This window comes from Plasmodium knowlesi (assembly GCF_000006355.2).
Source record: "Plasmodium knowlesi strain H genome assembly, chromosome: 2".
NCBI lineage: Eukaryota > Apicomplexa > Aconoidasida > Haemosporida > Plasmodiidae > Plasmodium > Plasmodium knowlesi.
Genome location: NC_011903.2, coordinates 360,696 through 373,602, shown reverse-complemented (window position 1 = coordinate 373,602; position 12,907 = coordinate 360,696). Strand labels below are relative to the sequence as shown.

At 42.2% G+C, this 12,907-nt stretch overlaps 3 protein-coding genes across 3 annotated transcripts; all 3 read left to right on the top strand.

Moving 5' to 3' along the window:
* Positions 1-497: 497 nt before the first annotated feature.
* PKNH_0208900 (conserved Plasmodium protein, unknown function) lies at positions 498-4,157 on the top strand (the record flags this gene model as incomplete). Its single annotated transcript, XM_002257724.1, has 1 exon — positions 498-4,157. One exon carries the CDS (start codon positions 498-500, stop codon positions 4,155-4,157), a length of 3,660 nt encoding a protein of 1,219 aa, XP_002257760.1.
* A 773-nt stretch (positions 4,158-4,930) lies between these two features.
* Positions 4,931-6,850, top strand: PKNH_0208800 (uncharacterized protein; the record flags this gene model as incomplete). Its single annotated transcript, XM_002257723.2, has 1 exon — positions 4,931-6,850. One exon carries the CDS (start codon positions 4,931-4,933, stop codon positions 6,848-6,850), a length of 1,920 nt encoding a protein of 639 aa, XP_002257759.2.
* A 1,375-nt stretch (positions 6,851-8,225) lies between these two features.
* PKNH_0208700 (apicomplexan amino acid transporter ApiAT8, putative) lies at positions 8,226-9,956 on the top strand (the record flags this gene model as incomplete). Its single annotated transcript, XM_002257722.1, has 1 exon — positions 8,226-9,956. The coding sequence occupies one exon, from the start codon at positions 8,226-8,228 to the stop codon at positions 9,954-9,956; it is 1,731 nt and encodes a 576-aa protein (XP_002257758.1).
* Between the last annotated feature and the right edge of the window lie 2,951 nt (positions 9,957-12,907).

Below are 12,907 nucleotides of genomic sequence, written 5' to 3'. Positions count from 1 at the left end.
TTTTTTCCTTTTTTACAACTTCGGGGGGGGTAATTGCGGCGATGAGGGAATCACATCGAAAAGGGAGAATTTTTAAAGGTCACCAAAAAGGTAGAATCTACATAAGGGGCAATATTTCCGCACACTCTCGATGAGCAAATTGGATGATAGGTTTTCCCCCCACGCCTGCGGAGAAAAAATTCTCATCGAGTGCATGAAGGGGCAGGACGCAGAGGTCCGGTACGCTCGAAAGATCCACCGCTACTCGTAGGCACAAAAACAGTTCAGCCACCACTCCGAGGAGAACAACAAGCCAAAGCAAAACAACCCCCCCCTTTGAGTGAGCCATTCTTTAAAGGGTGTTTTTGTCCCCCTTTCCGCTGGAGATCTACAAAGGTCCGCAAACCCTTTTTTTCTTTTTTTCTTTTTTTCATCCACTCATTCGACTACCCATTTACGCACCCAATGGGGAGTTTCAGGAAACACACGTAGTTGACGAGGAAGAACCCACTCCTACCATGAAGCGCGCGTCCCCGGTGAGTAACATCCTCAAGCGTGGCACCAACGCCATCATTCCCCTCACCCGCAGGAGGGGCAGACGCGGCACAGAGGGGCGCTACTTCTTCTCAACCAAACGGGTCTCTTATCCTACGGGGGAAGAAGCGAATGCCCCAAAGATTGTAACATGTGATCATCCTCCCTATAACACACGATGTCGGGATACACTCTCCACCCATTTTGATTCCACAAAGAGAAACAAAAAATGGGATGCAACAAAGAGCAAGGTAACCGATTTAAAAAAAAGCAAAATAATAAACCTCATCAATGGAGTAAAACATGTTGAGGAAACGAAGAACACCCCAGTTGTGGATCTGCTAGTCGACATAATTCTACAGGTTCGATATGATGAGGGGAGTATCATCCGAATGAAGGAAAAACACACCATCGGGTTCATTTGGGCCATGGCAAAAATTGTTAATCTTGTGGAAATGAAGAAGCTGATGACTGAACAGGTGGTCCTAAATTGGAAGGCTCTCTTTATCTACTTTGCGCACATGTATGTACGTCGTGCTATGCATTTGGGAGGTGCCAAAGGGAACGACGTGGACGTGCGGCAGTATGTATCCTCTGTCCTTTCCTTCCGGATGGGGAAAGATGACTTCACTAAATTGTCCACCAAAGCGTTCTGCAACGCGAGTGAGTTTGCCAATTGTTTGTTCGAGTGGGAAAAGAAGAGACACCGGGTAGGACATCCCCCAATGTGGGAAAACCACCCTGTAGGAACCCCACCCCGAGTGATGAAGGAAACAACTTCCCCAAATGACCTCTTCCGAATTTTCAGCTCCTCCTGTATTAGGGAAATGGTCATCTCTGTGCAGAGGTACATCCTGCAGAGAATTGAACGTCACCCTCTGGATACAAAGACTATCCTGAACTTCCTCGAAATGGCTAGTCGAAATTGGGAGGGGGAATTCAAAGAAGCGATAATCGAACTACTGCTGAAAAAGCTGGAGGCTCCCCCAAATCAGATCCATAATTTTTCCATTTTCAAATTATGTAGATTTTTAAATCTGACGGTGAATTATAACCTTCAGAGGGGCACAATGGAAGAGGCACATCTTCCGGTTATCATCGACTTGCTTCTGCGTGGGCAGGTTTATCTACCCCATGGAGATTGTTACCGTTTTGACTTTTCCCCCCAGGGAGGTGGTTCCCACGAAGGGTTTGCACACGAAGATGATTCCTACCAAGGTTGTAGCCTTCAACGGAAAGGCAACCTCCTCGATGCTAAAACATTATCTAACAAGGAAAGTGCAAGCAGATGTAGTACGTGGCTTGTTGACGCTAACGAACGAGATTTGTCTTCCCTCGTCAGGGACTTCTCCAGATTGGAAGTCCGGAATAATCAGCTCTACAAATTGCTCGTTGATTGTTTTCTCCTGAAATTGGATTGTTGGCCTGTTGGAGGCTTGGTTTACCAATTTGGCCCAGACAAATATACCGACCGGAAGGGTGATTTGGTCTCTGCACACTGTGGCAGTAAATGGGAGCGAGATCGCCACTCTAGGGAATCCGCCAAATCGGAGTTGAAATTGAAAGAAGTTAGCATTTCCAGCAACATTGGAGAAAACCCAAGTGAGGATTCCCCCAGGAGTTACACAACCAAAGCGGAAAAACAGAACAGGGGTATCCAGAACACTACTAGAAACATGAACCTTGCAACGAATGAGGAGATGCGAAATTGGGTGGATATTTTGGTGGGGCTAGCTAATGCCAACTATCACTACGATCCCTTTGTTCAGTGTTTTATTCAAAGGATGGTCATAAAAGGAGGAAACATCTTCTTCAAAGTAAATAACATCCCCAATGTTGTTCTCTCCTTGAGAAGCTTACTCACCCTGGGGTATGATCAAATGGATACATTGTCCCATTTTTTCGATTTCTTAAGCCTGAATTTTAGTCATGTGGAGATGAAACAACTGATAATGATTTTTTATGCAACGTATTGCTACATTGTGCAGAGGTACAACCGGGTGGGTTTGAAGTATGTAGGGACTGGAAATATGCTTTTCTGCGCGACAGGAGGAGGTATCGGCGGGAAAGTAGGTACAGAAATTGGTACAAAAATTGATATAGAAATGGGTGCACCAGTCGGTGTAGCGACAGGTGCAGGGGGTGACTCAGGTGGACCCCATTTTTGCGGGTGGGAGAACCCCCCGATCGACGATCCGTCTTTACATACAGCACACAGATTAACCAGGATCGACGCGTGTGCCCCCTCCCCGCATGAACAACTCGAAAAAGACAAGGCACACCTGTTTCAACATCTGCACAAATTGGAAGAAGCCATATTCCATAGAAGGAACGAAATCGACTCCATGCAAGGATTGGTTAATTTTTTCTTCGCTCTCTCCAGTACTATAAACACTCTATCGATTGAACTGTACGACTTTTTCTATCAGTCGTTTTGGCGGATACTAAAGGAGGAAATGGGAGCGGATGGGAAAGCTACAAAAGGGCGAAATATAGAGGACACGATAAAACCCCAAACCGTTGTTCAGATTTGCCTGTTACACTACAAAAACAACGTGGTGCATAAGACACTTCTGTCATATTTGCTCTCCATTCTGGAGACCCTGCCGAAGGTGGATATCCACTGTCTGTACCCCATCACTTTTGTATGTTGCCATTTGAATGTAATAAACATGACCTTCTTGAATTTTGCCTTGCGTGTTCTTCTGGGGGAGATGGCGAAAGGAGCACCTCAACAGAAATCTGCCAATGGTGCTAATTCGGTTTATCAGGTTAATAGCGATAACGTTGCTGACGGGAGCCGCCACATCGGAAACGACCATTATGCCCATCTTGGGGAAGGGTCAAATAGACCCAGCGCTTACCGGATAGCCCCTCCCACCGAAAAACACACGGAAGAAATGCACCACCTGTACAGTAACAACGAACATGACACAGTTAACAAGGTGGCCAAGTGCGCGTGGTCCCTACTTTTAAGTAACGCTTTCCTGGAAAGCTCTATAATAACCTTTGCCAAAATGTGCATCTTACTAAGGAGAACATTTTCAACCAAATTGGATTGGAGAGAAGAGGACTACAACATGCTGAATCAAATGTTAATATGTTTAAATATGTATTACAAGAAAAATAGAAGATTTTTTCATTTAAAAAAGAGACACCTTCCAATTCCCCCCTCTTTTAATATTCCCTACTATGTAGTTAAAGAAACGGTGAGAAGGAGCAAAATGTGTTCCCAACAGAAAGTGCACATGTCCAGCTTTCAGTACAAACTTTGCGAATATTTGAAGAAGAAAAAAATTATGTACAAGTCAGAATATTCCTTGAAGCGGGGTTTTGTGGTTGATTTTGTGCTCTTGAAAAAGGGAGTGCCACATCTTGTCCTGGAGGTGGACGGGATTTACCATTACAATATGTCAACCGATGAGAGGAACTACGAGATTGAACATAACGGCATGCGCTTGTCTCATAATGGAAGGACAGAGTTCCGAAATAACGTCCTGCGAATACTGTACGACTTGGAGTTTGTGTGCGTCCCCTGGTTTTTCTTTCTGCAGCCCAGGTCGTTCCAGCGCCTGGAGGGATTGTTGTCTGGGAAGCCGTCTGATTTCGCACCGTGTTACGATGGAAGTAACGGAGCGTGCTGATTTGACATGAAGCGACATCGATGTCGCATTAAGGAAACCTCTACGGTGTAATAAGCGTGTTCTTTCCTCCCTCCCTCGCGTTGTGCAGAGGGCCGTCGCCCGGAAATACCGCATCCTTCTTTGTATTAGATTAGTCTGCTTTTTGTGCCACTAGTCCTTTTTTCCAGTTTTATCGTTTGTGTCTGATTCGTCTTTTTTGCCTGTTTTATCCGTTTTGTTCCTCTTTCTTCCCCGTCCCCCCCTTCACTTTTTTTCGTGCTCAAATGAACGAGAATTCAGTGGGACCCACGTGGACCCTCCTTTGAGTTAAAATGTTCCATCCTAGTGTACATCCCACAATCATAAAAAAGAAAAAATGCATCGCATGAGTAGAGTCCCATATGGACGCGGTCAAGCGGTCCATCAAATGAGCACCTTGGACTTGGCTAGATTTCACTCTGACGAGGTAGCCATTTTGCAAAAAAAAAAAAAAAAAAAAAAAAAAAAAAAACAAAAGTGCACCTTTTTACCTGAACAAGTCAGAAAAAGGCAATCCAATTCAATGCATTTTTTTTTTTTGTTCACATTGCACACACAAATTTGTGAGAACAGGTAAGGTACGAACGATTGCGTCTTCCCCCTTGTCTTATTTTTTGAAGGACCAATGTGTTGCACTAATTCGAATGCAGGGTTTGGCATTCGAACAGGCGGACACACAAATCGTACAAGATAAGGAGCCAGGGGGGGGAAACGAACCTGATGGTCACGAGCACATGTAGGGGGCGAACTAAAAAATGGAGGAATCAAGCAAGAAGAAGAAAAAAAATGGGATGGTGGGAAATTTCCTCAGGAAAGGCATAGATATTAATAATTTTTCGACTAGGAAAAAATATGCCCTGTTGATGTTGTTCTGTGTGTACATAATAACCTGCGTGGGGATATTTTTTAACTGGATTTCCTTGTCCGACTTTTTTTATCACGGAAATGTGTATATAGATGATTGCAATAGTGTGAGGTCGGGGGGGAGAAACAACAGGGAGGGGAAGTCATACAGTTGTAAAGAACAGGACAAGAGAGTACAAGCCTTATACCCAATTATCCTGTGTTCAAATTTTATCATGTCAGCCATATCGGGTGTATTTTTTGATTATTTTGGACCCAAAATTACAGCATTAATGGGGCATACCTTTAACATCATTTCGTGGATTTTAATTGGGTTACAAAATGAAGGCAAAAATAACACCATCATTTTGGGGGCAATATTTTTGGGACTCTCTGGCGACTCCTCCTATATACCAATTCTTAGTTTAATTTACTTATTCGAAGAAAACCATACCATGTATACTGTCATTTTGGGATGCTGTGCTTCTTTAAGCTTTAGCATGCCCATATTTTTGGACATGCTTACCTCTCCAAATGACACCCCGTCGTTTCAGTTAACTTGCTTACTATACTGCACGTTCATTTTGGTTCCCTTTTTCTTTGTCCTTTTGATTTTTTTGCCCTTCAAGCATATCAGTGTTGGGGAGCCCGTTGCGGAAGTAGCCCAGGGGAGTCACAACCAGACATTGCAGGAATTGGAGGGGTACGTTATATCGGGCGTGAACCCTATGGATAACCCAGTACGTAGTCACACTGATCGCCTAGTGGATGACTCTGTGCAGATACCATATGACCGCCCCAGCGCGACCCAGGGTAATCAACATAGTCTACATCACGGAAGCAACGCAACCGATGAAGCACTTGTCCCCCTGTACGCAGAATACGAACATGAGGTAGAAGGAGAAAACAACACCCTACGGGAGTTGATGATCGAAAGGGTCTTTACCTCATCGTCCTTTAGTTTACCCTCCCCAAATGACTGCGTACTGAGGAAGGTTGGTACACATACATCAAGCAATTTTACCAACCGAAAAGAAGATTCCAATGATGTGTTTTCACAAAAGGAAGATTCTTCTATCATTATGGATGGAGGTTACGCGCGCAGTTTCTCCGTCCGGGGAGGCACCCGAACTGAGGGTGGGTCCATTAGGAGGGGTATATCAAACCAGAATGAAGTGATCCATTTGGATGAGAAGTTTACCAAAAATGTGGACTACAAGAGTAACGGTAAAATTCCCCCCCTTCAGTGCAACGAAACAGTAGCGAACTTTTTCTCCATCAGATACATCAGCATCTGCTACTACTTCACCATATACAATTTATCTCTAGTTAATTACAACGAGTGTGCGAAGTTATTTTTTGCAGATTATTCAGATGTGCAGGAGATTCTAAAGATATTCGGACCGCTATCGGTGATCTCCTGTGCAGCATTCGGCTTCCTCATTCGGAAGTTCCACATCCTTGTGATTATACTATCCCTGCTCATGAGCAGTTTGTTCATGAATCTTTTTGCCGTCATGAGAAGCAAGTTGTTTGCCTACTTGAGTACCCTGTTTTACCTCATAGTCACTGGGTGCTACACTACACAACTGTATTGCTACATCCAGATTATGTTTCCGAAGCGTCACTTCGGAAAAATAGCAGGCACCACCAGCATGATCAGCGGGTTGCTATCCCTATTGAACATTCCCATTTATAATTATTTCATCGTGGATTATAGTAAGAGTGACCCTAAGCCGTTTGCCTACGTTGTGATTGCTCTCTTGGTGTCCACCTCACCCTTGCTCCTCCTTACGTACAAGAGGGCCACTCATACGGGTCCCTCAACGTGAACATGGTGGTGAGCGAAACCGCCATGGCAATCGCCATAGTAACAGCAACCGACAGGGGAATGCCTTTTTCCCAGACAAGTCCCATTTTTCGCCCCAACGCAACGCCAAAGTGTTATGAGAAAATTTTTGAGGGGTAGACAAAAAAAAAAAAAAAAAAAAAAAAAAGGGAAGTAGTTTCATACCGCTTGTGTGTTTTATTCAAGACAGGAAGTTGCAAAATTGGAGTGACCGCCTCTTCTTTTTTGAAGTGATAAATGTAGGAGGGTGTAAATTTCAGGGTGTGGAGCCATCTTTTCATTTTTAAAATATCCCTCTGAATCGCCACGCCCATCGACATGTGCGCTGTCCCCCAAAAGGAGAAGAATAAGTTCAGGGAAATCCGAGTGTGTTGCATGATAGCTAATTTTTTATTGCCCAAATGACGTGCTCAATTATTTTGAAGTGCTTTCCACAGTGGGGGGTCAACAACATATACAGCACACCCCCTACGGGGCATTGTGGTTTATTTATTATTATTTTTTTTTTCGCGCATGCGCCAGGGGGAGAGTTGGGCGAAAATTTTGGCCGAGTGCTGCGCTGCAGGTGAAAAACGCGAAAAAATGGAAAGTCGCACACAAAGGGAAGGAGCAGAAATGTGAACACAGAGAAGCGAAAAAAAAAAAAAAAGAAAGTAATCACAATGGGTGAGAAAAAAAATCCACAGAACGTTTCGGGAAAACCACAAAGGCGTTTGCAGCCGGTAGTCAGCTCCTAAAATTCGCGGGTGAAGAGAACACCCCGTGCTATTGTGCGGGTGCCATGCGGCAATATGAGAGGTGAACCGCATCAACATGGTACATTCCCCTCTACACATTGTCGTATACGTTGAAGGGGGCGTACATATATTTGGATTTTGATGAATTAATTCGAACAACGGAAATTACCCCATCGGCTCAAAGTGGTGGAAGGTGCATGAAACAAGCAACACAACTTTGGGTAATCACTTTAAATTGCGCTTCATTTTGGAGTTTAATTTAATTCACCTGAGTTTGGATCAATTCGAACAAATTCGAGGCACACTGCCTTAATTTTATTTATTTTATTTTATTTTTTAATTTTTTTTTTTTTTCTCTTTTCTCTTTTTTTTTTTTTTTTTTTTTTAACCTTGTGGCATATTTTTCACACCCCCTTTGTTGTTACAATTTTTTTATTCCATTTTATCCGGTATTACGATCAACCCTCATTCTCTTGTACTGCTGTACGAGGCGCCCGCTACCCAAGTGAACCGTGCGGTTGACAAGAGACACCGTGGTGAAACATCTTCGTAGAGACTACACATAGTGGATCATCATTCGTAACCCCCCCCATAGGTGACCCATCATATAGTTTCCCCTTCATGAAAGGCACACGAGAGAACCGCTGCCTGGCCTTCCTGAAGGGGCTACGGCTGAAAACGGACCCGAACTTACCGGGTGCTAAGCAAAAAACGCCATTCAACATAAGCAGGTTCTGGTTGCTAATAATCATCGTGATATACACAGCGACCTCGGCCTGCATTTACTTCGACTGGAGTGCCATTCGCAATTTGTTGCTGAGTGTCGGGAAGTATAAGCACCTCAACGTGAACCCGTACACCGACATTACCCTGTCTCCTCAGTACAAGAGAATAAACAGTCTATACCCGATGACCCTAGCCATACATTTTACCATGTCTGTTTTCTGTGGCTTCCTATATGATCATATTGGTCCGAAATTTACAGCCATGATTGGACAGATGTGTAACATAATATCTTGGATTCTGTTATCCATCGATTCCACTACGGTCGATACAACTCTCCTGAGTTTTGTATTCCTTGGATTGGGTGCGGACACTGCCTTCATCCCCATTTTAACCATTTCGAATCTTTATCCAGATGCCTCCACATTTATCCTCACAGTCGTTGGAGCAGCTGCATCATTGAGTTACGCCGTCCCAGCCACACTTAACTTCATTTGCAGCAAGTACCCCAATGCCCCATTTTCATACATTTGCTACGGGTACATATTTCTAATCCTGTTGCCTTGCTTATTAGTGGCGACCTTTTTGCTACCCCTTAAGCCATTCAAGGGGTTAGACTACTACATTGAGAAGGATCAATACAGAAAAGGAGAAGTAGAAGGCGATGGCGAAGGAAGACGGGGGGAAAGAGAAATGGTTACTAGCCAAACGAATGATGAAGTTGACGTGGAGATGCAGCCATTCGATGTTGAACAGATAAAGGCGTCTAAAGGCACAAGTGGAAATGGAAATGGAAATGCGAGTAGTATATCTTCTACGCGGGGAAATACACCAAATAGTGGAAAACAGTCCCGGGAAAAAAATACCCATGGATCGAATGGAAAAAATATAAGCAGCAGAGAAGGCGGAAATGCCATGGTGGCTGTGCATGATGAACAGGAAACCGACTCCTCCAGAGGTACAATACAAGAAGATTCAGATTTCCACAGAAAAAGTATAGCCCTATTTTTCAAGGTGCTTATCAGTTACCCAAGTATCTGTATCATAGTATACTTTATTATTTTCAACATTTCCACAGTCTTTTACGGCATGGTCACAGATACCTATTTTAGTTACGACCGTTCAATTATCAAGGTAATTAATATTCTCATGCCCATTTCCTGTATCCCTTGTATTATATTTGGAAGGTTCATAAACAAGTATGGAGCAGCAATTATAATTATTCTCATGAATGCCTGTTCTGCACTTATGCATTTGACTGCATTGATTAAGCACCGAGCGTCTGCACTTGTGTCCGCCTTCCTGTACATGTGCGTTACGAGTATTTACACAAGTCAGATTTATTGCTTCATTCAGAATTCCTTTCCTTCCATTGTTTTTGGTAAGCTTCTTGGATTCGCTAGCCTCTGTGGAGGTCTCTTTTCTCTGCTGTGTGAAAAACTTTATGATCAGATTGTAAGCAAAGACGGGGAAAGCATCGACCCAACAAATGTTGTACTTTTGCTTGTCATCGTTTTCATCGTTATGTTCCTCCCTCTTACGATTTTGTACTTCCGAAATTATGAGCGATGCATTGAGGATTACCAACGGGAGGAGGCCACTTCACACAGCTCGGCGCGCGCTGCATGACGTGTTTACAAAAAAGTGTGTAAGTACATGTTAAACTTATGCATATAGCACACTTCTATGTATGACAAATTCTTTACATCTTCGCATACCCCGTGAACGTGTACCATCTTTTAAAACTTTCTTTTTTTTTTTTTCTTTTTTTTTTTTTTTTGTCGCAACCTTTTTACCTGCATTTGTGTCTTCACATTCGCATTTGCTTTTTTTTTTTTTTTTTTTTTTTTTTACATCATTTTTGTAAAGTTAAAAAATTTACAGTTTTTAAAGTTTTCCTCTTATCAGCTTAACATTTTAAATGCACAATTTAAAGTTTCCTTTTCCTTTCCTTTTTATTTTTTCCGTGGACTCATCGCTATTTCGAAAAGGTGAAAAATAAAGCAAAGCCTTTGGAAGTGGAATGGGGCACACGTTGTGTTATGTTTTTACTCGACCATGTGCGTAGCTCAATAAATGGTTGGCCAAAGGTCAAAAAAAAAAAAAAACGATCATCAGTATGACGGACACACACACATGGACGACGACGCGCAGGGTAGGGACCCCTTCTAATTTAACGTCTTCCCATTTCATGCATTCATTTTCTTTTAAATGTCATTTTTTAAAATTGCACAGCAGACTGTTTCGAAGTTTGCCATGAGGGGAGTTTGTTATTATTATGTGTAAGGAGGGTAACATTGGTTCAAAATGAAACACTAAAAAAAAAAAAAAAAGGGGAGACGCGGCGTTGTAGATACTGAAAATAGATCAACAAAAAAGTCAACCATATAAGCGCTGACGCAGATAAGCGCTGACGCAGATAAGCGCTGACGCAGATAAGCGCTGATGCAGATAAGTGGTGAGACACAGCTAAACGGTCATGCAGCTAATAGGCCGACCAGCCTGTAGAGGGGGGGGGGAATTCCAAAAACGAGGACCTGTGCACAGTCCCAGGCAGACACAGTGCAACGCGGGAATTTAACATATGTATAAGCCCCATTCCGTGATGCCACCTCTGACGGTAGCACATGTTACATTTAACTCTCTATTTCACATGCCTTGGGCGGGTTGCTAAAGTAACTTCCCGTGCAAGGATACTATAAGATACATAACTTATCAGGTTACTAGCTTTCCTAATAGGGCAAAACTCAATATATTGAATTCCCTAATCTCGGGGACTTTCCCAGCAGATGAAATGAAAATTTGAAAACAAATTTTCTGTATACTTTCTGCGCGTAACATTATTATGTTAAATTGATCCGCGTCGCCGCGTTTATGCAGTCATGCGCGGTTCTGTTCCTCGTTCTTCCGGTCTTCCATTCTTTTCTTCTACCTTCGTGATTGGGGTGGCTAAGCTATACAAGTTCTCCTTTTACATTTTTCTTTTCTCCCTTCGGCTAGAATTGCATAAACCCGGAAAATCTTGCGCCAACTTGACGTTACACACCTGCCATATAAATATGCTTTCCTCATTACTTTGAGCTCCATGGCACCGTTTAAAAGGTTATGGTGGTGGTGTGGGGGCTGTGCCCACTAAATATACCACCTTTCCGCAGTTTTCCATTTTTGTTCCATTTTGCTAACACTATGCCTTCACTTCAAGTTCTCGTCATCCTGCCTTTTAAAAAAGAAGGCTTTATCAACTGCGGCCCCCGTATGGTTGCATAATATTGAAAAAAAAATGAAAAAAAAAAATTTAATATGAACAGTTCATATTTTTCAAAAAAAAAAATAAAAATTATTTATAAAAAAAAAAAAAAAAAATATATTAACTGTTCATCTTTTTTGCAAATATTTTACAAATTAATTCTGCAAAAGAAAAAATAAAAATTAAATGAGTCGTTCATATTTTTTGGTAAAATTTTGCAAAATACGTATCAAAAAAAAAAAAAAAAAAAAAAAAAAAAATTAACAGCCATATTTTCATAAAAATGTTACAAAATGGCTACCTAGAAAAAAAGGAAGCTTATAAATAGCCATAATTTGATAAAAATGTTACCAAATGGCTACCCAGAAAAAAAAAAAAATTGGCATAATTAAATAGCTACCTGGTACCACGAGATGAACAAAATAACCCCCCGTGAATATTTACATTTCACCACCGCCCGTATCTTCCAATATTCGCACTGCATATCGAAGGTGAATGAACTTTACACCATAGTAGCGTGTTAAAAGAGCTCCTTACACTCTTTAGCAAAATATCTATCCGGCATAAAGCATAAGCTTTATATGTGCACCGGGTGGGTGGTATGGCAAAAAATAAAAGGGGAAACACGATGTAGCACCCTTGTACAGGTGAATACTATTATTGCACATACTTATCTATCTAATATTTATGTGCGCGCTACGCGAAATGGGGGCTGAAAATATAAAAGGATTACCCAGAGGCGATTTTAAAGGGATGAAAAAAAAAATTAAAGTTCATGTAATGCGCACGTAATTGGGTGTAGTCAGGTGTATATATGTGTTGCCTTCTCCACCTTTCCCATAAGGGGGAAAAAAAAAAAAAAAATGACCCAACCGTTTAGTAATACGTATACTATGCTGTTGTAAGGCTTCATGTGGAACGCCTTAAAAATGCAAAATGGTGAAGGAGGATCGTGTATCGGCTTCAACACCCTGATTAGGGCTCCCATGATATGTATGATGCATTTAGTTTCCCCCTCTTGTGCGAAAAGGGGTTTTAGCATAGATCAAACTACCACACACACAGTTTCACTAGCTGGTGTTGACTTACGCAAAATGCGCACAACCGTTACGTGAAAGCACCACTGTTACATGCTCGCTGCAAAGGCGGCCACAACTAGCATAAAGGATCCGAACAAAATTGTGTAAAGCAGGATTGGTAGCAAAAATTTCCTTTTCACAGTTACTATATGAGGTGATCCATGACAAAGTGGATTTAACCGTTGATTTTTTTTTTCCCCCTCGAGGGTTCTTTTAACCATACGTTGATGCCACTCGCGTGAGTGAGAACCTCT